At 43.8% G+C, this 26,496-nt stretch overlaps 1 protein-coding gene across 6 annotated transcripts in view; it reads right to left on the bottom strand.

Annotated features, from left to right (window-relative positions):
• Nucleotides 1-26,496, bottom strand: part of evi5a (ecotropic viral integration site 5a) — a 292,185-nt gene that overhangs the window by 170,504 nt on the left and 95,185 nt on the right. For all 6 annotated transcript variants that reach the window (XM_063064647.1, XM_063064648.1, XM_063064649.1 and 3 more), the window contains 2 exons: nucleotides 7,520-7,744; nucleotides 1,778-1,852 (listed from right to left, as the gene is read on the bottom strand). In XM_063064647.1, the coding sequence (XP_062920717.1) occupies nucleotides 1,778-1,852; nucleotides 7,520-7,744 (300 nt within the window). The remainder of the gene's footprint in view (nucleotides 1-1,777; nucleotides 1,853-7,519; nucleotides 7,745-26,496) is intronic.

Here is a 26,496-nt window from a genome sequence, read left to right as displayed (position 1 = left end):
TGTGGCTGACAAGGGAATTCAAAGACAACATAAAAACAAATGAGAGGACATATAATATAGCAAAAATTAGAGGGGAATTAGAGGATTGGGAAGCTTTTAAAATCCAACAAAAAGCAACAAAAAATCATAAAGAGAGAAAAGATTAAATATGAAAGCTAGCCAATAATATCAAAGGGGATATCAAAAGAATTTTCAGATATATAGAGTAAAGGAAAGGAGAGAGTTTATATTGGACCGTGGAAAATGATGCTGAAGAAATAGTAATGGCGGGCAAAGAAATGGCAGACGAACAGAATAAGTATTTTGCATCAAACTTCACTGTGGATGACAATAGCAGTATGTCGGAAGTTTGAGTGTGTTAGGGGGCAGACATGAGTGTAGTTGCTATTACTAAGGAGAAGGTGCTTGAGAAGCTGAAAGGTTTATAATAATTTCAAATTATTATTAATTACTATGATTACTTATTGCAGATTTAGACAGAGACGTAACATAAAAATGTTTACTCCTTGTGTATGCGAAAGATGTAAGAAGTAAAGTCAATTCAAATTCAGATCTGAAAGTAGATAAGTCACCTGGACCAGATGGACTACACCACAGGGTACCGAAGAGGTTGCTGAAGAGATTGTGTTGGCAATGGTAGTGATCTTTCAAGAATCAGTAGATTCTGAAATGGTTCCAGAGGAATGGAAAATTGCTAATGTTACTCCATTCTTTAAGAAGACAGGGAGGCAGAAGGGAAGAAACTACAGGTCAGTGACTCCAGTGATTGGGAAGCTGTTGGGAGTCCATTATAAGGGATGAGGTTTCAGAGTGGTTGAAGGCAGTGACAAAGCAGATTAAAATCAGCATGGTTTCCTTCAGCTGAAATCTCAACACTTACTGTTTGGTTATCCTTAGCCCTCACTCCAGTTCCCATACCCCTGCCAACTCACATTAAATCCTCCCCAACAGCTCCAACAAACCTGCCCTCAAGGAGATTAGACTCCCTCAAGTTCAGGTGACACCTGTTGTTTTGTGCAGGTCCTACCTTCCCCCATTAGAGATTCAAATGATCCAGAAATTTGAATCCCTGTCCCCTCCACCACTTCTTTAGCTACGCATTCATCTGTACTATCATCCTATTCCTGTCCCGACTAGCACATGGTATTGGGAGCAATCCAGAGATTACCTTGGAGTCCTGCTCTTTAGCCTTTTCCTTAACTCCCTATACTCACTGCATAGGACCTCTTCGCCCTTTCTATGTTAAATGCAAGAGATTCTGCAGATGCTGGAAATCTTGAGCAACACTCACAGTTTGCTGGAGGAACTGAGCATGTCAGGGAGCATTTATGAGGGAATGCAGGGTCGTCATTTCAGGCTGAGATCCTTCATCAAGACTGAAGAGGAAGGAGGCAGAAACGAGGTGGAAGAGAGGAGGACGTGGAGTACAAGCTGGACAGTGTTGGGTTGAGGGGAAAGATGGGCAGGTCAGGGAAGGGGTATAAGGTAAGAAGTTGTTATAGGATAGGTGGAAGAGGTGAAGGGCTGAAGAAGAAATGTAATCAGAAAATACAGTGGACCATGCAAGGAAGGAAAGTAGGGGAGCTTGTGGGGGAGGGGGTAAAGAACAGATGAGCAGGGGTAAGAGGGTAACCAGAATGAGAAATGGAAAAAGAAAGGAGGAGTAAAGGGGAGTGAAATTATCATGAAACAACAGCTGTAATGCTGTTGCATTGACAAGCATACCAGGACAAGAAATTCCACAAAGAATAGCTTTTTAAAATTAAATATAAAATACCTGCATAAGAAGAAGCCCAACTATGAAAGCACTCCCTTGGCAATAACCAACTTCACGATCTACAAGGGAATAGGCCTGCAAAGAATTATATTTAAAAGTTAACCATTAATATATTTTGTAAAATAGCTGTTAAAAAAACACCATAAACATGAACCAATGACAGAATGATACATCCTGCGATGCACTCAGATGCATCATCAGTGATGTAACCTGGGGTCACAAGGTGTTTCAGGTCCTTCAACACCAGACACCCTCGCCTGGGTGACCCAGCCAAGGTTGATTTGTGTCGGAGTAGCATTCTGCCTCTATGGTGTTCCTGATGGCTTTCCTCTTCTGGGCTCCTAAGATGCCTATCCAGCTGTAAGCTTGGCAGAGGGATTGACCCATCAAACCCTCTGCAGCCCTCCTCTCAGTGTGCCCACCACCCCTTACTATAGCACTCCTCCACCAAGACTTTTTCTTTTCATGGGCCTCCTCCATCTGGTCTTCCCAGGGAATGGTCAGCTCCAACATGACCACCTGTCTGAATGACTCTGACAGTGGCCCTATGTCTGACCTGAGCATTGTCAAGGAGCTGTGCTCAGGGAATCCGAGCTGTTTCCTGAGGCCAGCTCTCAAATGCCAGTCCTTTGCTGTTCCTAGTAGGTGGCATGCCCCCTGCATTGATAAAAACAATGGACGATTGCTGTGCACAAGGTGTCAGCCACTATCTTCAGCACCTGGTCGTGGCGTCAACAATAACACCCCTCCCCCAGGGCTTTCGGGCAGCATCTGAGGATATGCTCCAATGTTCCCTGCCCTTGGTACAGGGAATATGCTGGTGTTTCAGACTTACCCCAGCAGTACAGGTTCCCTGGGCTTGGCAAGACGTCAAAGACTGACTGGATCAGGAACTTGATGCGGTGGGGTTCAGCTGACCAAATTTCCCCCATGAGATGCTGTGCTCTGTTACCTGGTCCCATCTTGTCCACACGTCTTGTTGCTGCATGCCAGCAATCTTGCTGGCACATAGCTCTTCCACAGCAGCTCGCATCCCCTGCTGGATCAACTGGTGCCTCGCTCTTCCTTGCACCTTATCAGAGTGGACTGTTGGAAAGCAACCCAAGCCAGCTCGTCCTGATGCCACTGAGCCCACCAACACACCAAGGCGTAGCAATGCTTCAACTTGTTCAACTGAATCCTGCACCCTCCACCTCCTACCTGTCCTCACCTCAATGCCAGCATGTGAGACCTTCATGTTGCTGGACTCTCCATATTGCAGCACTTCTCTTGCGCAGGCAACCATGAACCCATTGGTCACACTGCTAATAGGGAGTTTCGGTCGTTTTTCTTCCTGTACAAGGCGATGCTGACGCCTAGGCGGACTCAGCCACCTCCATAGGTGCTGGCTGATATTTCTCTCAAAGGTCTCAACTGTTGACAGTGGGACATCACAGACAAGCAGAGGCCACAGGGAGAACGCTACACTGGTAAATCCAAGCCTTGAATTTATCCAGCAGCCCTGGCTTGTCCGCAACAGTCAACCATTGCTACAGCTCTTCCCTGGCTGCTTTGATGGATGCTGTGCCCTTCAGCGAGCTGTTAAACACTTTGCCTAGACTCTTCACCGGCTTCTCTGATAGGCTTGGAATTTGGGAGCCCCCTAGGTTAAAGCAGAATTTGTCAACCACCTTTCCTCTCTTAGGTACTGATGATTTGGATTTCTTAGGATTGAAGCTCATCCTTGCCCAAGCAGTGAGCTTCTCCAGACCCTGCAGGATCCATCTGCATCCTGGCACTGGTGATGGTGTTAGTCAGGTAATCCATAAATGCTCTTATAGGAGGCTGACAGACACCAGACCTGGACAACGGGCTTCTGCATTCTACCTCTGCTGACTTGGCCAACACGTTCATCACCAAGGAGAAGATGATCATAGACACTGTACACCCTGCTATGATCCCTTTCTCAAGATGATGCCAATCAGATGTGACTGCCCAGAGGTGTCTCTTAGACTGAAATTACTGTAGTAGTCCAGAATGAGTTCTCTGGTCCTAAATGGGACATGGTGGCACTCGAGGGCGACTGCAACCAGCCTATGCAGTATGGAACCACATGCAATTGTGAGGTCCAGCCTGAGCTCAGAGATCTCCTTTGCCTTCCTGTGCTTCTCTGATCAACTGAGAGATCACTCCTGTGTGCTCTAAGCACCCTGAAACCCACGCTATCCCGCCCTTCTGCACTGAGATGTCAATGTAATGATTCTTCAGGAGGTGCTCCGTTAGATGTCAGGCAATGACACTGAAAAATATCTTCTCTTAAGTGCTGAGCAGTGAGATGACTTGAAGCTGGTTGATGATCTTGGAGTTTTGTTTGGCAATCCAGACACCGTCTGCAAATATCCATTGGTGGGACACTCTCCCTCTCCTTCAAACCACCCCAAGGATCCTCCACAGTCTGTACAGAAATTTGGGACACCACTTTTATATCTTGTATGGTACTCCACTTAGTCCAGGTGCTAAGCTTGCCCTAGCTGTTCTTACTATTTCTTGGACCTCTTTCAAGTTGGGCTCCTTGCTGTTGAACTCAGTGGTAGGTGCTGGTGGACTTAACAGATCCCTGCACGCTCCCAAGTCTTGCTTCCGGGTTGCATCTGCATAGTGTCCTAGAGATGCTGATCAATCTTCTCTTTTGGACAAGATAGGTGTCCACTCCACTTTTGTCCAAGAAGCTTCTTAGTGAAGCTAAATGGATCAGCTATGAAGGTAGCCCTCTCCCTTCTGCATCGTCTGTGCCATTCTGCCCTGCAGAGGGCGAGGAGCTTCTCCCTCATGATGTTATAAAGCTCCTGCAGTGCCTCCTTCTCCTCCTCTGCTACCTCCTTGAACTGCCATTTAAGTGACCTCAGCTCCTGTCTCAACTGGCTGATCGTTGGCCCTCTGGTTCATTGCATAGGATGCGATCGCCCGATACTTCTCCATGCCACACCTCTCCACTGTGAAACTGATGATGATTGCTGGCATGAACTTGAGCCTTCTGTCTGCAGCCCTTCCTGAAGCATCAAGTATCTTGCCCAAGTCATCATTAAACTAATGGCACTCATCCTCCTTGCATGCTGGAGGCCACTTCACCTGGCATTGCTCTGATGCTATGGTTAAGCTTGGGGTTTTGGGTACACGGAGGTTCTGGGCACTGTGGGGTGACTCCGGACCTGACTCCTCCTGCACCTCCCCAGGGGTGATCCCTGTGCACTGTACCTGTTGTTCCTTGCTCAAACAGCTCATCTCGGTCTGGTGGATCCTCAGACCGTGCACATTCTTACGAACTCTGGGGCAGACAGATTCCCTGTTTGTAGTCAGTTGATTGTTAGCAAAGGTCTTCATCCATAGGTCCATCCGGTCAGAGTTCTCATTCTCCCTCCTCTCGGGCTCTCCTGGGGGCATACTTCTTTACAGCGTTCTGTAGCTCTGACAGGTTTCTCTTCACAGAAGCAGCAGCTCGAGTTGCTAGCCCTGACTGCCCCTGGTGCCATCTCTCTGAGCTGTCTGCTGTCTCTTCAGCTGCCGCCAGTTTTTCGTGGTAGAATATTTTGTTACTTTTCACTTAAAAAACAAGTGCAAAGGTGGTAAAGATATGATTAAACATTGCAGTTACTCACCTAGTGTGCTCTGACAGAACCTCACAAACTCTGACTTCTAGCATGGAAAATCCAATAACTTGTGTGGTGCCCTCCAAATTGCATATCATATTGAATTGAAAATTACCAGTATTCCATTACCACGACTAGCTCTAAACTCTAGATTTCCCTCCCAAACAAGCTGGAGATTACTTTAACACAGTAGTTTGCAGTGGTTCAAAGTAGTGATTCAGCATTACCTTTTCAACAGCAGTTAGGTATGAAAATAAATGCAGGCTTTGTCAGTGATGCCCAAATCTCAAAAAAAAAACAAAAGTAGTGCTCACAAGACAGCTACATTTCTGATCATGAATCAGACAGAAATTCACTTCATTGGTTGAAGATTTCTATACAAAGAGAAAATTCAACTTTCTGGGACACAAAATGAGCAACAGCAAAACAACTATCCATTTTACCGACTTTACAACTTTTTTGACCACCAATTTGAGAAATAAAACAAGGGTATATAATTCAGGAGGTAGGGAAATTGACAGGTTTCCCTGATATTAACCTCAAAATAACTACTCTAAAGCTACAAGAGCTGTTTTTATTAAAATTACAAAAATTTTAGAACAGGTGAATTTTGAAATCTGTCAACCTGCTCACTTTGACCTGGGCTGATCTTGGTATCAACCATATGGAGTTAGCCAAGCAAGTTGAAATTATTAAGATTTTAATCATACAAGTTAATAAGCAAAATGCAAAATAGAGTAAACACTCAAGAGTCTTTAAATTTTGCCAGATTCTTGAGGCTTGTTGATGAACCAGAGATGTCAATTATAGAGAACAAACAGAACTCATGATATTGCCACATTTTAATAAGGAACATATCACTCCCAATCTCCCTTTCACCTTTGAAAAGGGCCAAGTGAGTGTTGTCACTCAATAAAGTGACACGGTTCAATAACAGAGCTGATCACTGACTTCCAAAACAGTGGCGTACGGGGGTGGGTGGGTTCAGTGCACATAATCCTGTCTACATCAATAGTGACAAAGAAGAGAAAATCTGCAGATGCTGGAAATCCAAGCAGCACAAACAAAATGCTGGTGGAACTCAGCAGGCCAGGCACTTCCTCTGGCATTCCCCCGGCATTTTGTTTGTGTTACATCAACAGTGTTAAGGTTCAGTGGGCTGAGAACTTAAAGTTCCTACGGGTGAATTTCACCAACAGGCTGTCCTAGTTCAACCATGTTGATGTCATGGCCAAGAAAGCTCAACAATGCTTCTACTTCCTCAAAAGGCTAAAGAAATTTGGCACATTCCTGTCAACTCCTATCAATTGTTATATGAGGTATCATCACAGAAAGTATTCTGTCTGGATGTATAACATCTTGGAATGGCTACTGCTCTGAGAGTGACTACAATATACTGCAGAGAGTTGCGAACACAGCTCAGTACACCATGGGAACCAGCCTCCCCTCTATTGACTCTGATTATGCTGGTTGCTTTACTGAGGCAGTGAGAAATATAGACAACAGCCACACCAGACTCTTCTCCTCTTTCCCACTGGGTAGAAGATATAAATGCCTGAAGGCACATACCACAAATCTCAACTTCTATCCCACTATTACCAGTTTCCTGAATGTACTTCATATGATAAGATGGATTCTTGAGCTCACAATCTAACTCCTTAGGTAAAGGAGACTTTACCTAAAGTGGCTTTTACACTTCCTTTTGCATTGTTATTGTTTTATCTTATTCTACCTCAATACTGTAATGGTTTGATCAGGCTGCAAAACAAGCTTTTCACTGAACATGTGACAACAATGAACCAATAAACAAATCTAAAAATGTGTACTGGGTTACATGCATTCCAAGTTCATTCAGCCATAAGGATATCAGGCAAATTACATGGGGAGTTACATCATCATTTATGATGGGCATCACTTGATACTGCACAGGCACCAAGAATTTGGCATTAAGCTGATAATTGCACTGAGACCAACACAGAGGCAGCTTCATTTGCATCCAAGTGAATCTTGTTAAATTTGATACCAAAATAATTTCACCTACATATTTTCCAGATTATAAACTTGAAAATAAAGAGGCTGCACATCTAAAGGAAAAAAAATCAAATGATAGATTTACCTTCATCACATTGAATAAAACTTCTTGTCCTAGACTGTCTTTTTCTTTAAAAAAATCATGTTCTGGGTACGTTCTTGCAATGTCTCGCCTTATAAGTTTTTCACATGGTGAGGTCATTTTCAAAAGCTCTGAATATTGATCTTTGATGGGCATATTTTGTGCATTGCATAGTAATTGCCACACAATAGCTCGGAAATGATGAGGAATCCCTTTTCGAACAAGTTCCTGAAATGTACAGAAATAGTGTCAACACATCTGTTTGTTTCAGCTGCAAACCACTGTCCCCTTATATTAACAGGTGTTACTGATCACTAATATAAATACATGACTTGTCAACAAGTCCACCAATACTATAAACACGTGAGATTTTGCAGCTGCTGGATATCCAGGGTAATATACATAAAATGCTAGAACTCAGCAAGTCAGGACTGATGTGTTCCTCTCCATAGATGCTACCTGACCTGTTGAGTTCCTTCAGCAATTCGTGTGTGATCAGTATAAGTATCTTTGACGTCTAAAACCCACCACTGATGTTTGCAGCTTCCAGGATAACTCAGTTGTACATTAAAAGATTAAATTCTTCACCAAGATGTAAAGATAATGACAAAGGCAGGATTTCATTTTGCTGCAGATAAGTAGCAAAAGGCACATCCAAATAGGATGGGCATCTATTATGGTTACATCAATAACACTGGTGGCAATTTGCGGTTAAGACACCTGCTGAGGTTAGCACAGAACTATGATTTGCAAATACTTCGAGAAACACTCCCTGATGAGGCAAATCACTTATATCCATACAACCATATAACAACTACAGCACGCAAACAGGCCATCTCGGCCCTTCTAGTCCATGCCAAACTCTTACTCTCACCTAGTCCCACTGACCTGCACTCAGCCGATAACCCTCCATTCCTTTCCTGTCCATATATCTATCCTATTTAACTTTAAATGACAACATCGAACCTGCCTCAACCACTTCTGCTGGAAGCTCGTTGCACACAGCCACACTTTCTCTGAGTAAAGAAGTTCCCCCTCATGTTACCCCTAAACTTTTGCCCTTTAACTCTCAACTTATGTCCTCTTGTTTGAATCTCCCCCACTCTCAATGGAAAAAGCCTATCCACATCAACTCTATCTATCCTCCTCATAATTTTAAATACCTCTATCAAGTCCCCCCCTCAACCTTCTACGCTCCAAAGAATAAAGACCTAACTTGTTCAACCTTTCTCTGTAACTTAGGTGATGAAACCCAGGTAACATTCTAGTAAATCTTCTCTGTACTTTCTCTATTTTGTTGACATCTTTCCTATAATTCGGTGACCAGGACTGTACACAATACTACAAATTTGGCCTTACCAATGCTTTGTACAATTTCAACATTACATCCCAACTCCTATATTTAATACTTTGATTTATAAAGGCCAGCATACCAAAAGCTTTCTTCACCACCCTATCCACATGAGATTCCACCTTCAGGGAACTATGCACCATTATTCCTAGATCCCTCTGTTCTACTGTATTCTTCAATGCCCTACCATTTACCATGTATGTCCTATTTTGATTAGTCCTACCAAAATGTAGCACCTCACATTTATCAGCATTACACTCCATCTGCCATCTTTCAGCCCACTCTTCTAACTGGCCTAAATCTCTCTGCAAGCTTTGAAAACCTACTTCATTATCCACAACTCCACCTATCTTAGTATCACCTGCATACTTACTAATCCAATTTAGCACCCCATCATCCAGATCATTAATGTATATCACAAACAACACTGGACCCAGTGATCCCTGAGGCACACCACGAGACACCGGCCTCCAATCTGACAAACACTACTCTCTGGCGTCTCCCATCCAGCCACAGCTGAATCCATTTCACTACTTCAATAATAATATCTAACGATTATACCTAACTTAATGCAAGAAACCATGTTTCACTTATCAAGGCCTAAATGCTTAACTTTTTAAAAATTTATCCCAAAGTAAATGGTCCTTTCAATCATATAATGCAGTCACTAGGCAAGGATGGCAAAGTTTCACTTTGACAAGTTCTTGCACAGTCTTGCAAAATTAGAATCATAAGTTCCCCTCCAAACTAAAATTACATGGATTGCATGGTAACATAGCAGTTAGAATAATGCTTCACAGCACCAAAGACTCAGGTTCAATTACCACCTCTGTCTATATGAAGTTTGCATGTTCTCCATGTGGGTTTCCTCCCACATTCCAAAGGAGAACAGGTTAGGGTTAGTAAGTTGTGGCAAGCTACGTTGGCCCCTGAAGCAAGGTGACACTTGGGAGCTGGCCACAGTCCATTCTCAGACTGTGATGCGTCGTTTTGCGTCAACAACCATTTCACTGTATGCTTTGATGCCAAATAAAGCCAACCTTAATCTTTCTTGATTTTTATGAATATAATGGAATCACCTGTGAAACAAGTTAGAGTGCATTATAGTGCCCATTGTTATATAGCACATAAGTCAGTTCTCCAAATAGTTAAGGTAACAAAAAGATGCATGTGCATATCAGCAGTGAGTCTTGTCCAACCTGCTGCACACCCACCCCACCCATCATGAAGTGAATGAAGAATATGCACAGATGTGTATGATATGTGCATTTAATTTGTCCCTCCTCAAGTAGTCTAAACTCCTGTGAACCCCTTTATCACCATATTTGAATATGCTGACACACAGATCACGAGGACCCCTGTGTGGCAGCATATTCAAATATGGTGATGAGGGCTGTGGCTTGAGGCCTGGTTATGTTCCAGCCAGCAAGCAGCTCAGGGAACATTTTTCCCCAAAGACAAGCAAGAAAATGCAAGCATGATATACATGTGGTTTTTAGGGACTTCATTACCCCAATGTTGTCTGAAATAATATTAGAGTAACAGGAAAAGGAAGAGAATATTTTGAAATGTACTTAGGAGAATTTGCTTAATCATTCACTTCAGACCATAAGAAAGTGTTGTTGGATCAAGGAAGAGGATGCTGAAAAATTCTGAGTAGCAAGGGGAAGTAGAGCACAACTTCAAAAGTCTACCATCCCTTTGTTTGGGCTTCACAATGATCCAGCACCTGGCCCAATGGAACTCTACTTCCCCACACTCCCGTTAAACTTATCTACCCACTGGAAATTTTACTACCTCATAAACCTTAACAAAAGTCAAACTAAAGGTGTTTAATATATAGGCCAAGGTCCATTTTTAGAGACGCCCTTAAGTGAATCTTGTCCCCAAGTCAGAAAATATACAAAATCACTCATGGTAACCATATCTTCACAGCATTGAAATGAATGGCTTCAAAAGCACACAGGAGAAAGGGAAAAGTTATTAAAAGTGGAGAGAAGAAACTAGTTCTACCATTCACAGGAATGAGGACGTGCATATATTTCACACTTTTGAATTCAATTATACTATGGGAACTCATTCAGAGTATCCAGAAGTTAGGTGCTCATAATCTGGGGAAGGCCTGTTTAAATACTGTAATATCAAATAGTGCAGAAAATCTGTCAGTCCAACACCAAAGTCTATCTGGTACTCGTTTAACAATGTTTTACTGCAGTGGTGATAGCTGGTGAGGAGAAGGCTCACGGAGGTGCTAGCAAAACGTCTGGCTACATTTAAAGTAAACAACTCACTTGGTCTGAATGGGATGAGAGGGTGGAGTTACAAAAGTGTTTACTATCATCATTTAATCCTCTATAAATGAATGTCACCTTTCAGAATGTTGCCAAGATCAGAGGACCTTAGTCATGGTGAGAGATTGGATAGGCCAGACTGACTTTCCATGGAGCAAATGAAACTGAAGGGTGACCTGATGGAGTTATATAAAATTATGAAAGTATGAGGGGTGTAGAAAGGGTAAATGCAAGCAGACTTTTTTCCACTGAGATTGGGTGAGATGAGAACTAGAGGTCACAAGTTAAGGGTGAAAGGTGTAACTTCTGCACAGTGAGGATGGTGCAAGTGTTGAGCAAGCTGCCAGTGGAAATGGTGCATGCGAGTTTGGTTGCAACATTTAAGAGAACTTTAGATAAGCACATGAATGGGAGGGGTATGGATGGCTATGATCCAGGTACAGGCCAATGGGATGAAGTTCAGCATGGACTAGATGGCTGAAGGGCTTGTTTCTGTGTAGCAGTGCTCGATGACTTCATAAGGCAGCGGTCCCCAACCACCGGGCCACAAAGCACGTGCTACCGGGCCGCGAGGAAACGATACGAGTCAGCTGCACCTTTCCTCATTCCCTGTCACACACTGTTGAACTTGAACATAGGGTTGCCAACTGTCCCACATTTGCCGGGACATCCCGTATATTGGGCTAAATTGATTTGTCCCATACAGGACTGCCCTTGTCCCGTACTTCCCCTGCTAAGGTACAGCGTTCCTATGAAACCTTTCGTGCCGAAATGGCGTAAAGCGAAGAAGCAATTACCATTAATTTATATGGGAAAAATTTTTGAGCATTCCCAGACCCAAAAAATAACCTACCAAATAACACATAAAACCTAAAATAACACTAACATATATATAGTAAAAGCAGGAATGATATGATAAATACACAGCCTATATTAAGTAAAAATAATGTATGTACAGTACAGTTGGGAAGATTAAGCCAAAACTGATTTGTGGAAAAAAAAATCAGCACATACACGCATACGCAAGTCACATATGCATGTGCACACAGGTGCCCATGCAAGGCTTCATGGTCATGGTAGTCTTTCTCAGGGTAAACACTGCCCTGTATTTGACTGCTACTTTTGTCCCTTATTTGGGAGTGAGAAAGTTGGCAACCCTAATTATAAAAGGCATGTTGAGGTGAGTTTAACCCTAACTGAACACCCCCCCACCACCCCAGTCGGCCGGTCTGCAAGAATATTGTCCGTATTAAACTGGTCCGCAGTGCAAACAAGGTTGGGGACCCCTGCCATAAGGTATATAGTCAGAATCTTTTTCCTATGGTAATTATTTCAAAAACAAGGGAACCCATGTTTAACTTGAGAGGAAAGAGTTTTAAAGAAGATAGGAAGGAAAAGCTCTGTTTTAAATATAATGGTTAAGATCTTGAACATAGCAGTAGAGGAGGTGGCAGAATCAGATACAATCACCACTTTTAAGCATTTAGACAGGTACTTAGAAGATAAAGGGGCAGAAGGGTACATCTTAATACAGGACCACTGTAGATGGACAAAGAACTTAGCACCAATGCGGTGGGCCAAAAGGCCTGCTTCCATGCCGTGCAACTCTGACTCTAAAGGGAAAGGACAGAGGACTGAAAATGGCAACAGTTGTTCAAAACATTTGTTTAAAAAAGTTTGAATAGACATGCCTAACTCATCAGATTTGACTTTAGCAACACTATTCAAGAGAAATATAGACATTTGAAGAGGTGTCTAAATTAATAATGGAAAGCCAGCCCAGATGTGTTAAAGGCAAATTGTGTTTGAGAACCCATATGAAATCTTTCAGTATGAGAAAGAAAGGATGAATAAAGAGAATCTTGTCTTTTCAGAAAATATTTGACATAATCCCAGACACTAGGCTGGTTAGCAAAAGTGTCCCCTGGAATAAAGTATTAGTGGCGGTATGGATCATGAATGGGCTTGAGCAGGAAAACAAAACAGAGTCATATAGTAACTCGATCAGAATCAGATTTATCATCATGTCATAAAATTGTTGTTTTACAGCATCAGTACAGAGCAAGACATAAAAATTCCTGTAAGTTATACTAAAAAAAAGTGCAAAAGAGAATTTTTGGCATTTCTCATGTCATGGTCCCGAGGGGACACTGGATTGGGGAGGGGGAGGGGGAGGGGGAGGGGGAGGGGGAGGGAGAGGGAGAGGGAGAGGGAGAGGGAGAGGGGGAGGGGGAGGGGGAGGGGGAGGGAGAGGGAGAGGGAGAGGGAGAGGGAGAGGGAGAGGGAGAGGGAGAGGGAGAGGGAGATGAAAAGAAGCAAGTGGGGGCAGTCGGCACATTGCACACCACAGTCCCAAAGTGACGTTGGATGGTGCGTAATTAGGCACGGCAAGAATCAATAAAAAGAATGTTAGGTTTAAGCTGAGCAGCCATTGCTGGAGTGGGGAGTTGAGGCTATGGTGCATTGAGACTTGGGTGAAGACAGGCACAGGCTGTAGGTAGATTTTTTTTGTTAGTTATTCTTTCTTTATTCTTATTGCACATTTAGAGCAGTGGGGATGTCAGGATACTAGAATACTTCTCTTACAGGATGTGGGAAAGCAGGAAGACTTCTGGGTCCCTGATAACAATATCTGCAAGAAGCACATCCAGCTGCAGCTTCTGGCTCCAACATACAAGGAGTTCAAAGTTGGAACTGGATGAACACCAGATCATTTGGGAGGCTGAGGGGTTGATTGACAAAACATACAGGGAGGTAGCTATGCCCAAGGTGCAGGACAAAGGGCTTGTTTCCATATTGTACAGCTCTGTGACTCTAAAGGTGTCCATCAGGTGGGGGGAAAGGGCCAGTGCAGAGTACCCCTGTGGCCATTCCCCTCAACAATAGGTTTGGATCTTGTTGGGGGGAGGAGGAGGGGGAGAGATAATCTATCAGAGGAAAACCACAGTGGTCAGATCTCTGGCACTGAGTCTGGTTCTATGGTTCAAAAAGGAAGTGGGGGGGGAGGGAGGAGGGAAGAAATAAGAGGCAGGGATGATAGAGGATTTGTTGTTAAGGGGAAAACAAAGAAAGTTCTGTGGATAAGAACAAGATTCCCGGATGGTATGTTGCCTCCTGGGTGCCAGGGTCAGCGACATCTCAGATCGAGTCCACAGCACTCTACTGTGCGAGGGAGAGCAGCCAGAAGTCATGGTCCATGGTGATACCAAAGACATGGGTAGGAGAGATGATGAGATCCTGCAAAGTGAGTTCAGGGAGTTAGTTGCTAAGTTAAGGACAGGACCTCCAGGGTTGTGCACTCGGGACTGCTACCCATGCCATATGCTAGTGTTGCCTAAAATGTAACTAAGTAGTTGGTGTAGCAGAGAGGACTTCAGATTTTTAGATCTTTGGACTCTCTTACAGGGAAGGTGGGACCTGTACAGAAGGGATGTTTTGCACCAGAACTGGAGGGGAATAATATTCTAGTGGGAAGGATTGTTAGTGCCGCATGGGGGGTTAAACTAGAGTTGCATGGGAATAGGAACCAGAATGCCAGACAGATAATGGAGTAGTTGTGGAGAAAGATGTTGTTAAACCTACATACAAGGTCAGGAACTGAAAGGTGATGGGACGAGTGATCTGAGCTGCGTATATTTCAATATATACTGTGGAAAAGGCAGGTGAGCTTCGGGCATAGATCGGCATGTGCAATTATGACAATGTAGCTGTGAGTGAGACTTAGTTGCAGGAGGGGCAGGATGGTAGCTCAGTATTCAGGGGCTTTGTTGTTTTAGATGTGATAGAATGGGAGGGATTAAAGGGGGAAAGGTGGTATTACTAGTCAGAGGAAATGTCACGGCAATGCTCAATCAGGACAGACTGAAGAGCTCATCCAGTGAGGCTGTATGGCTAGAACTGTGGAATAGAAAAGGTATGACCACTTTAATAGGATATTATAGACCACCCAACAGTCCACAGGATTTAGAGGAGCAAACTTGTAGAGAGACCGCAGACTGTTGCAAGTAACATATGGTTGTGATAGTAGGAGATTTTAAACTTCCCACATATTGACTGGGATTCCTGTACTGTAAAAGGACTGGATGGGATTGAGTTTGTTAAATATGTTCAGGAATGTTTCCCTAATCAGTACATAGAAGTCCCAAATAGAGAGAGTGCGATGCTAGATCTCCTATTAGGGAATGAGACATGGCAGGTGACAGAAGTTTGTGACAGAATACTTTGCATCTAGTGATCATAAGGCCATTAGTTTCAAGATAATTATGGAAAAGGATAAGTCTGGTGCTTGGGTTGAGATTCTAAGTGGGAGAAAGGCCAATTTTGATGATATCAGAAAGGATCTGGGGAACAGGTTGTTTTCTGGCAAAGGTGTACTTGGTAAGTGGGAGGCCTTCAAAAGTGAAATTTTGAGAGTAGAGCTTGTATGTTCCTGTCAAAATAAAAGGCAAGGATAACAGGTTCAGGGAACCTTGGTTTTCAAGAGACATTGAGGAGAGTTAATTCAGTAATGGAGATGTACAGCAAGTATAGGCAGACGGGAACAAATGAGGTACTCAAGGAGTATAAGAAATGCAAGAGAATACTTAAGGAAAAAGGGAGGTCTTAAAGAAGACATAAGGCTGCTCTAGCAGGTAAGGTGAAGGACAATCTTAGAGCTTCTACAGATATCTTAAGAGCAAAATAATAGCAAGGGACAAATTTGGTCCTCTGGAAGATCAGAGTCTTAATCTATGCGTGGAGCCAAAAAAAAATGGGAGAAGTCTTAAAATGATATTTTTCGTATCGAGATTTACTCAGGAGACAAGCACAGGGTAAACAGAAGTGAGGCAAAGCAGCAGCAGCATGGTCATGGACCAACGCAGATTACAGAGGATGAGGTGTTTAGTGTTGAGGCAAATTAGCGTGGATAAATCCCCAGGGCCTGACAAGCTGTTCCCTTGGACCCTGTGGGAGGCTAGTGCAGAAATTGCAGGGGGCCCTAGCAGAGATATTTGAAACATCTGTAGCCACAGATGAGGTGCCAGAGGATTGGAGGATAGCTAATGTAGTTCCATTATTTAAGAAAGGCTCTGAGAATAGCCAGGAAATTATATGCTGGTGAGCCTGACATCAGTAGTGGGGAGTTATTTTAAGGCATTCTAAGGGACCAGATATGTCAGTATTTGGACAGACAGGGACTGATAAGGGATAGTCAACATGGCTTTGTACACAGTAAATCAAGTCTAACCAATCTTCTGGAGTTTTTCGAGGAAGCTGACGAAGGCAAGACAGTGGATGTTGTCTACATGGACTTTAGCAAGGCCTCTAACAAGGTCCCGCATGGGATCTTGGTCAAGGAAGTTCAGTTGCTGGCATTCAAGAAGAGGTAGTAATTTGAATTAGACATTGGCCACGTAAGAAGCCAGAGAGCAGTTGTAGATGGTTGCTGCTCTGAGTGGGGGTCTGTGACAAAGTGATGTGCCGCAGGGATCAGTGCTGGGTTCGTCGTTGTTTGTCATCTGTATCATCTGGATGATAATGTGGTAAACTGGATCAGTAAATTTGTAGATGGCACCAAGATTGGGGTGCACTGGACAGCGAGGAGGACTATCAAAGCTTCCAGCAAGATCCGAACCAACTGGAAAAATGAGCTGAAAGACGGCAGATGGAATTTAACGTAGCCAAGTGCGAGATTTTGCACTTTGGGAGAACAAACGAGGGTGGGTCTTCACAGTGAGCAGTAGAACACCGAGAAGGGTGGAAAACAGACAAATCTGGGAATACAGATCCATATTTCCTTACATCACAGATAGATGGGGTCATAAAGAAAGCTTTGATATCCTTCATAAATCACTGTTTTTGAGTACAAAAGTTGCGATGTTATACTGAAGTTGTACAAGACATTGGTATGGCTTAATTTGGAATCTTGTGTGTAGCTCTGGTCACCTACCTATAAGAAAGGTATCAGTAAGATTGAAAGAGTGCAGAGAAATTTTACCAGGATGTTGCCAGGACATGAGGACCTCAGTCAGAGAAACGTTAAATAGGTTAGGACCTTTTCCAGAACACAGAAGACTGAGGGGAAATTTGAGAGAGATACTATATATTGTGAGCGGTATAGGTAGGGTAAATGAAAGCAGACTTTTTCCACTGAGGTTTGGTGAGACTCCAACTTGAGGTCATGGGTAAAGGGTGAAAGGTGAAAAGTTTTAAGGAGAACATGGGGAACTTCTTTACTCTAAAGGTGTGGAACAAGCTGCCAGTACAAGTGGTGGAGGTGGGATCAATTTCAACGTTTAAAAGAAATTTGGACAGGGACATGGATGACAGGGGTATGAAGGTCTAAGGCCGAAGTGCAGGTCGATGGGACTAGGCAGATGAACGACTCGGCAGATGAGACAGGCCGAAGGGCCTGTTTCTGTGCTGGAGTGTTCTATGACTATGAAAGCAGGGTAGTGTTCATGGACCATTCAGATATCTAATGGCAGAGGGGGATAGAAGCTGCTCCTAAAACACTGAGTGTGGGTCTTGAGGCTCTTGCCCCTCCTCCTTGATGCAAATAATGCTGTCTTCTTGAGGCTCTGCCTTTGGAAGATGTCCTTGATGGCAGGGAAGCTTATGGCCATGAATGGAGTCTGCAACCTTTCTCAGCCTCTTTAAATCCAGTACATTGGACCCTCTATACCAAACAGAATGCTCCCCACCATACGTCTATAGAAATTTGCAAGAATCAGTCAGAGGAAACGAAATTTGACACAGCGCATCTTTGCAGATGAAATTTGACACAGGGCATCAAGTAACATACTTAGCAAGAGGGATTTCAAGTGACAGATGGGTAATATGTTATCTACAGAGGGAGAAGTTATGGTCAGGAGGAAGAGGAAAAATGTTGTGATCATAGCCAGCTTTCTTTTCCCCCGTTTAGCTCCACACAAGATACTGATGGTTGTTAATAACTTCATTCATGTATATCAGTTGTCTAATATGCAATGTTCAGTGTGTAAAAATGTTGAGGGTTATGACATATTGTATTAAAGCTGGCTGCACAAATTACGAATAAACTGGCCTATATTATTGCTCATACCGCACAAAAGTGCTCATAAACTAATATTTAGTTATGCATTTTGTCCTTCTTTAAATTCATTAAGGTGATGGAAATCTGATTGGAATTGGCAGTGTTTGCGGAAACTGACAATGATATTGAGTAAAGTGCTCTGAACCAGCAGCGATTAATCAATTTTATTATAACGTGAAGAAATGTCATTGTAACATGTGTCTGCGTGCACGTGTGTACGTAGGGGAATAATTACAATGTTTAAAAGACATCTGGAACACGTGCCAAGTGCAGGCAAATTGAAGCAACTCCAGCAGCATGACATTGGGTCGAAAGACCTGTTTCCATGTTGCATGATAATTTGCTCACTGTAAAGGGCTACGGGAAAGAGGCTTTTTAGGATTGCTGTGCAAGTACAATGGGTTCAGAGGCCCTGTATACTAACATTGTACTGTATAATTCTTAGTTAGTTTTCACCATGTCATGGTCAACAGTCCTATTTATTAACTTGCTTTCTCTGGAATGTTGCTCTATGTACATAGATTGCTTTATTTACCAATATGACACTGGCTGCATTACTACAATAATTTTACTATCTTTGGAACTAAGAAGCCTGGATATTGTCTGAGATCTACTATTCAAAATAATCCTAAACTGAATCTAAATGTATTAGTTTAAATGACAGCAAAATAACCTGGTTCCTTTTCTGTGTCAAGTTAGGCTGCAAGACGACATTATATAGGAGTAGAATTAGGCCATTCAGCCTGTCGAGCCTGCTCCGCCATTCGATCATGGCTGACTTTCCCTCTCAACCCCATTCTCCTGTCTTCTCCTCGTAAACTTTGACGCCATTAAAATCAAAAATATATCAAGCTCCACTTTAAATACACCAAATCATTTTGCCTCCAGAGCCACCAGTGGTACTGAATTTCACAGATTCACCACCCTCTGGCTAAAGAAATTCATCCTCATCTGTTTCAAAGGGACATCCTTCTATTCTGAGACTGTGCCCGCTTGTCTCTTCCGCTCATGGATACATCTTGACCATCGAGACAGCTTTGGCAAGTAAGGTGAAAATAAATCCAAAGGGTTTCTACAGTTATGTTAGTGGCAAAAGGATAGTGAGGGATAAAATTGGTCCCTTGGAGAATCAGAGTGGACGGCTATGTGCGGAGCCAAAAGAGATGGGGGGAGATTTTGAACAATTTATTTTCTTCGGTATTCACTAAGGAGAAGGATATTGAATTGTGTAAGGTAAAGGAAACAAGAAGGGTAGTTATGGAAAGTATGACAATTAAAGAAGAGGAAGTACTGGCGCTTTTAAGAAATATAAAAGTGGATAAGTCTCCGGGTCCAGACAAGATATTCCCTCGGACCTTGAGGGAAGTTAGTGTAGAAATAGCAAGGGCTCTGACAGAAATATTTCAAATGTCATTAGAAACGGGGATGGTGCCGGAGGACTGGCGTATTGCTTATGTGGTTCCATTGTTTAAAAAGGGTTCTAAGAGTAAACCTAGCAATTATCAGCCTGTGAGTTTGACGTCAGCAGTGGGTAAATTGATGGAAAGTATTCTTAGAGATGGTATATATAATTATCTGGATAGACAGGGTCTGATTAGGAACAGTCAACATGGATTTGTGCGTGGAAGGTCATGTTTGACAAATCTTATTGAATTTTTTGATGAGGTTACTAAGAAAGTTGACTAGGGTAAAGCGGTGGATGTTGTCTATATGGACTTCAGTAAGGCCTTTGACAAGGTTCCACACGGAAGGTTAGTTAGGAAGGTTCAATCGTTAGGCATTAATATGGAAGTAGTAAAATGGATTCAGCAGTGGCTAGATGGGAGACGCCAGAGAGTAGTGGTGGATAACTGTGTGTCAAATTGGAGGACGTTGTGTAGCACTGTGCCTCAGGGATCTGTACTGGGTCCAATGTTGTTTGTCATATATATTAATGATCTGGATGATGGGGTGGTAAATTGGATGAGTAAGTATGCAGATGATACTAAGATAGGTGGCGTTGTGGATGATGAGGTAGGTTTTCAAAGTTTGCAGAGAGATTTAGGACAGTTAGAAGAGTGGGCTAAAAGATGGCAGATGGAGTTTAATGCTGAAAAATGTGAGGTGCTACATTTTGGTAGGACTAATCAAAATAGGACATACATGGTAAATGGTAGGGCATTGAAGAATGCTGTAGAACAGAGGGATCTAGGAATAATGGTGCATAGTTCCCTGAAGGTGGAATCTCATGTGGATAGGGTGGTGAAGAAAGCTTTTGGTATGCTGGCCTTTATTAATTGAGTATAGGAGTTGGGATGCAATGTTGAAATTGTATAAGGCATTGGTAAGGCCAAATTTGGAGTACTGTGTACGGTTCTGGTCACCAAATTATAGGAAAGATGTCAAAAAAATTGAGAGAGTACAGAGGAGGTTTACTAAAATGCTGCCTGGGTTTCATCTCCTAAGTTACAGAGAAAGGTTGAACAAGTTAGGTCTTTATTCTTTGGAGTGTAGAAGGTTGAGGGGGGACTTGATAGAGGTATTTAAAATTATGAGGGGGATAAATAGAGTTGACGTGGATAGGCATTTTCCATTAAGAGTGGGGAAGATTCAAACAAGAAGATATGAGTTGAGAGTTGAAGGGCAAAAGTTTAGGGGTAACATGAGGGGGAACTTCTTTACTCAGAGAGTGGTGGCTGTTTGGAACGAGCTTCCAGCAGAAGTGGTTGAGGCAGGTTCGATGTTGTTGTTTAAAGGTAAATTGGATAGTTATACGGACAGGAAAGGAATGGAGGGTTATGGGCTGAGTGCAGATCGGTGGGACTCGGTGAGAGTAAGAGTTCAGCACAGACTAGAAGGGCCGAGATGGCCTGTTTCCGTGCTGTTTTTGTTACAGCATTCTGTAACAATATGTCCATTCTGTCTATGTCTTTCAATATTAATAGGTTTCAATGACATTTCCCCCACCCTCATTATTCTAAACTGCAGTGAGTACAGGCCCAGAGCGATCAAACATTCCTCATACATTAACTCTTTCATTCCTGGGATAATTCTCGTAAACCTCCTCTGGACCCTCTCCAATGCCAGCACATCCTTTCTTACATATGGGGCCAAAAACTGCTCACAATATTCCAAATGTAGTCTGACGAATGCCTTATAAAGCCTCAGAATTGCATTTTTGCTTTTGTATTCTAGTCCCCTCAAATTGAATGCTAACAAAGCGCTTGCCTTCCTTACTATCAAATGGTTAACGAGTAAAAGTGACAGTGAAAATGCTACAATTACCTAAGTGCTCAAAAAACTTGTTTTCAGATATGATAAATGATTTGTGTTTTTTTCTTAAAGAAAACTAAAACAGTTGATACCTCAAAACTTGTGATGACTTCTTAGTGTTCAGTTCAATCACAGAGAACAAACTATTCAAACATGTTGTGACAAATGTCCAGAAATCCTTTTAAGCGACAACTGCCCACAGTATCAACCTTGTCTTGGTATTGCTTAAGCAAGAGTTAAAATCTAGCATATAAAATCCAAGTAACTGCTTTTAAGAGTGCCAGTCATCTTTTTTCCCCCCAGGACGTTTCACGTTGTTTTGTTTTCATCATTTTAAGGAATATTCTACCTTTGAAAAAGATTGAGATTCAGCTGTTACATTAGCAGAAATGTTTGTACTGCTATGCTGCAGGTATTTCATTTCAGGAGTTTTCTGCAAAACCAGTGTGCCCTGCTAGTAAAATGTTTTGGTTCCGGCTAAAGACAAGAAGTCCTGCTGTTCAAGTCAGGAATGTGGCATCAGCCAATCAGAATGATGGGATCCAGAGAAAGCAGGACAGAGAGAGTTTTGTTACAGACAGTCCAGTTTGGGGTCTTTTGGCGGGAGCTGCGGAGTAGGATGGAAGGGTATTTTATTAGGGGTTTGAGGAGATTTGGTATTTGACCAAAAATTCTTGCAAATTTCTCAAGACGTATGGTGGACAGCATTCTGACTGGTTGCATAATCGTTTGGTATAGAAGTGCTTTGTGATACTCGTGAAAAAGAGGGGCAGTCTGCTCGAGATGGTCTTCAACAGGAGTTCAAAATGTACTGGGTGTTTTCACGCAGAACATGGGTCCAGCGTGTGAGTAAGAGATACACCCACAAATACCCAGTTTTGGAAGAGACGAGCTCGAACAGTTATGTGCAGATTGGACTGCTTTAACTGTAAAGGGTCCTTTTATTTTCTTTATTTTTCCTAATAACTATCTGATAAAACTGAAATTAGTAAATATACTTTCTTTATAATTTTATGCAGTGTACTATCTGTAATTTCTTGTTGACCAATAACCGCGTATGGGCAATTTTTACATAACATTTGCTCAAATCAAGGTTTCTTTAATCGAACATCACAACATTTCTATTTTATTGAACTCCAGAACATACTGACCCTAGACGTGCATTGTTTATGAAAGGTGGACTTCTCACCGCTGAATCACGTGGCTGTTAGTTTAATGAGCCAAATTTGCATACGAGCTCAGTGAGGAAGCTCAACTAGTTTTACTAACAGTGGCAATTCCAAATACCTCAACATTGAAGAAAATTTAAACTGCACCAAAAGGAGGGATACGAAATGCCCTAAATTTCATGTCAAAGGAGATAAAATTAGCTCAGTTTGATCATTTCCACTCTGTAACTTTTTCCAAATATTGCACTGTTCATTTTCTGCAATTTAATTCAAATATCTAACACCTAACCCACCAGGTGAATACCTGGTGTTAAATTTTGATTGTCATTTTGAAAGATTACCACAAGAGCCTAAAGGTTGAATGTAGAAGAATTTGGAAGAAATTTTGTACTGGCATAATGCACTACATGAGATTAGACAAAACCGAGTAGACTATACTGAGAAGTTCCAGACAGAAACTCCTTCTGAAGATGGGAGTTACAATGGAAATGTTGGTCAATATGTAAGGCCTTCCATTCTTCTTTTATTACCTTCCTAGTGAAGAGGGTACAAGTTTCGCTAGACAGTTTCCAAACTTCAGGATGATTTGCTTAAATAAACACTTAGCTACCAAATAAACATTGGTTGAGTGAACTCGGCCTTTTTTCCTTGGAGCGATAAAGGATGAGAGGTGACCTGATAGAGGTGAATAAGATGATAAGAGACATTGACCGTGTGGATAGTCAGAGGCTTTTTCACAGGGCTGAAATGGCTAGAACGAGAGGGCACAGTTTTAAGGTGCTTGGAAGTAGGTACAGAGGAGATATCAGGGGTAACACACATCAAAGTTGCTGGTGAACGCAGCAGGCCAGGCAGCATCTATAGGAAGAGGCGCAGTCGACGTTTCAGGCCGAGACCCTTCGTCAGGACTAACTGAAGGAAGAGTGAGTAAGGGATTTGAAAGCTGGAGGGGGAGGGGGAGATGCAAAATGATAGGAGAAGACAGGAGGGGGAGGGATGGAGCCGAGAGCTGGACAGGTGATAGGCAGAAGGGGATACGAGAGGATCATGGGACAGGAGGTCCGGGAAGAAAGACGGGGGGGGGGGTGACCCAGAGGATGGGCAAGAGGTATATTCAGAGGGACAGAGGGAGAAAAAGGAGAGTGAGAGAAAGAATGTGTGCATAAAAAAGAGTAACAGATGGGGTACGAGGGGGAGGTGGGGCCTAGCGGAAGTTAGAGAAGTCAATGTTCATGCCATCAGGTTGGAGGCTACCCATACGGAATATAAGGTGTTGTTCCTCCAACCTGAGTGTGGCTTCATCTTTACAGTAGAGGAGGCCGTGGATAGACATGTCAGAATGGGAATGGGATGTGGAATTAAAATGTGTGGCCACTGGGAGATCCTGCTTTCTCTGGCGGACAGAGCGTAGATGTTCAGCAAAGCGGTCTCCCAGTCTGCGTCGGGTCTCACCAATATATAAAAGGCCACATCGGGAGCACCGGACGCAGTATATCACCCCAGTCGACTCACAGGTGAAGTGATGCCTCACCTGGAAGGACTGTTTGGGGCCCTGAATGGTGGTAAGGGAGGAAGTGTAAGGGCATGTGTAGCACTTGTTCCGCTTACACGGATAAGTGCCAGCAGGGAGATCAGTGGGGAGGGATGGGGGGGACGAATGGACAAGGGAGTTGTGTAGGGAGCGATCCCTGCGGAATGCAGAGAGAGGCGGGGAGGGAAAGATATGCTTAGTGGTGGGATCCCGTTGGAGGTGGCGGAAGTTACGGAGAATAATATGTTGGACCCGGAGGCTGGTGGGGTGGTAGGTGAGGACCAGGGGAACCCTATTCCTAGTGGGGTGGTGGGAGGATGGAGTGAGAGCAGATGTACGTGAAATGGGGGAGATGCGTTTAAGAGCAGAGTTGATAGTGGAGGAAGGGAAGCCCCTTTCTTTAAAAAAATGAAGACATCTCCCTCGTCCTAGAATGAAAAGCCTCATCCTGAGAGCAGATGCGGCGGAGACGGAGGAATTGCGAGAAGGGGATGGCGTTTTTGCAAGAGACAGGGTGAGAAGAGGAATAGTCCAGATAGCTGTGAGAGTCAGTAGGCTTATAGTAGACATCAGTGGATAAGCTGTCTCCAGAGACAGAGACAGAAAGATCTAGAAAGGGGAGGGAGGTGTCGGAAATGGACCAGGTAAACTTGAGGGCAGGGTGAAAGTTGGAGGCAAAGTTAATAAAGTCAACGAGTTCTGCATGCGTGCAGGAAGCAGCGCCAATGCAGTCGTCGATGTAGCAAAGGAAAAGTGGGGGACAGATACCAGAATAGGCACGGAACATAGATTGTTCCACAAACCCAACAAAAAGGCAGGCATAGCTAGGACCCATACGGGTGCCCATAGCTACACCTTTAGTTTGGAGGAAATGGGAGGAGCAAAAGGAGAAATTATTAAGAGTAAGGACTAATTCTGCTAGACGGAGCAGAGTGGTGGTAGAGGGGAACTGATTAGGTCTGGAATCCAAAAAGAAGCGTAGAGCTTTGAGACCTTCCTGATGGGGGATGGAAGTATATAGGGACTGGACATCCATGGTGAAAATAAAGCGGTGGGGGCCAGGGAACTTAAAATCATCGAAAAGTTTAAGAGCGTGAGAAGTGTCACGAACATAGGTCGGAAGGGATTGAACAAGGGGTGATAAAACAGTGTCGAGGTATGCAGAAACGAGTTCGGTGGGGCAGGAGCAAGCTGAGACAATAGGTCGGCCAGGACAGGCAGGTTTGTGGATCTTGGGTAGGAGGTAGAAACGGGAAGTGCGGGGTGTGGGAACTATAAGGTTGGTAGCAGTGGATGGGAGATCCCCTGAGCGGATAAAGTCGTTGATAGTGTGGGAGACAATGGCCTGGTGCTCCTTAGTGGGGTCACGATCGAGGGGTAAATAAGAGGAGGTATCCGCGAGTTGTCGCTGTGCCTCGGCAAGGTAGAGGTCAGTACGCCAGACTACAACAGCACCCCCTTTATCAGCGGGTTTAATAATAATGTTAGGATTAGTGCGGAGGGAGTGGAGAGCAGAGCGTTCCGAAGGAGTGAGGTTGGAATGGGGACAAGGTGCGGTGAAGTCGAGACGGTTGATGTCCCGTCGGCAGTTGGCAATAAAGAGATCCAGGGCAGGCAGAAGACCAGAGCGGGGTGTCCATGAAGAAGAGGAGGGTTGAAGACGGGAGAAGGGGTCATTGGTGGGGGTGGAAGAGTCCTTGCCGAAGAAGTAGGCTCGGAGACGGAGACGGCGGAAGAAAAGTTCCGCATCATGGCGAACACGGAACTCGCTGAGGTGTGGGCGAAGGAGGACAAAGGTGAGGCCCTTACTGAGAACAGAGCGTTCTGCCTCCGACAGTTGAAGGTCGGAGGGGATGGTAAAGACCCGGCACGGATGAGAGCTGGGATCAGAGGGGGGAGGGGGGAGGCTGGGGGTGTCAATGGAGAGGGGAGGGTTGGGGTGAGAGGAAGATGGAGCCTCTGAGGGCCCAGGAGTTGACGGTGGGATCTGAGGAAGACGGGGCTGCGGAGTGGTGGTGGGGGAAGGGGAGACGGGAGTGACAACAGCAGCACATAAAGACCCGGCCTGGAGTTCAAGGCTGGAGTCGCAGTTGGTGGTTGCATAATCACTTCGAATCTGTCCATGGTCGTTGCTGGAGTCCGGGTTATGAATATGTCCCGAGGTGTTGGAGCCGCCGAGATCAACGGCAGGGGCCGCAACCGGAAGTTCATGCCTGCTAGCGTCGGGGCCGGCAGGCTCTGGAGTCCGTAGATGTAAGATCTTGCGATCTTTGCCTAACATGACAAAGTCAAAGAAACGGCGATTGCAGGCGTGGATCGACGGAGGATGAAA

Source organism: Mobula hypostoma, chromosome 12 (genome assembly GCF_963921235.1).
Source record: "Mobula hypostoma chromosome 12, sMobHyp1.1, whole genome shotgun sequence".
Lineage (NCBI taxonomy): Eukaryota > Metazoa > Chordata > Chondrichthyes > Myliobatiformes > Myliobatidae > Mobula > Mobula hypostoma.
This window is presented reverse-complemented; position numbering and strand designations above follow the sequence as displayed.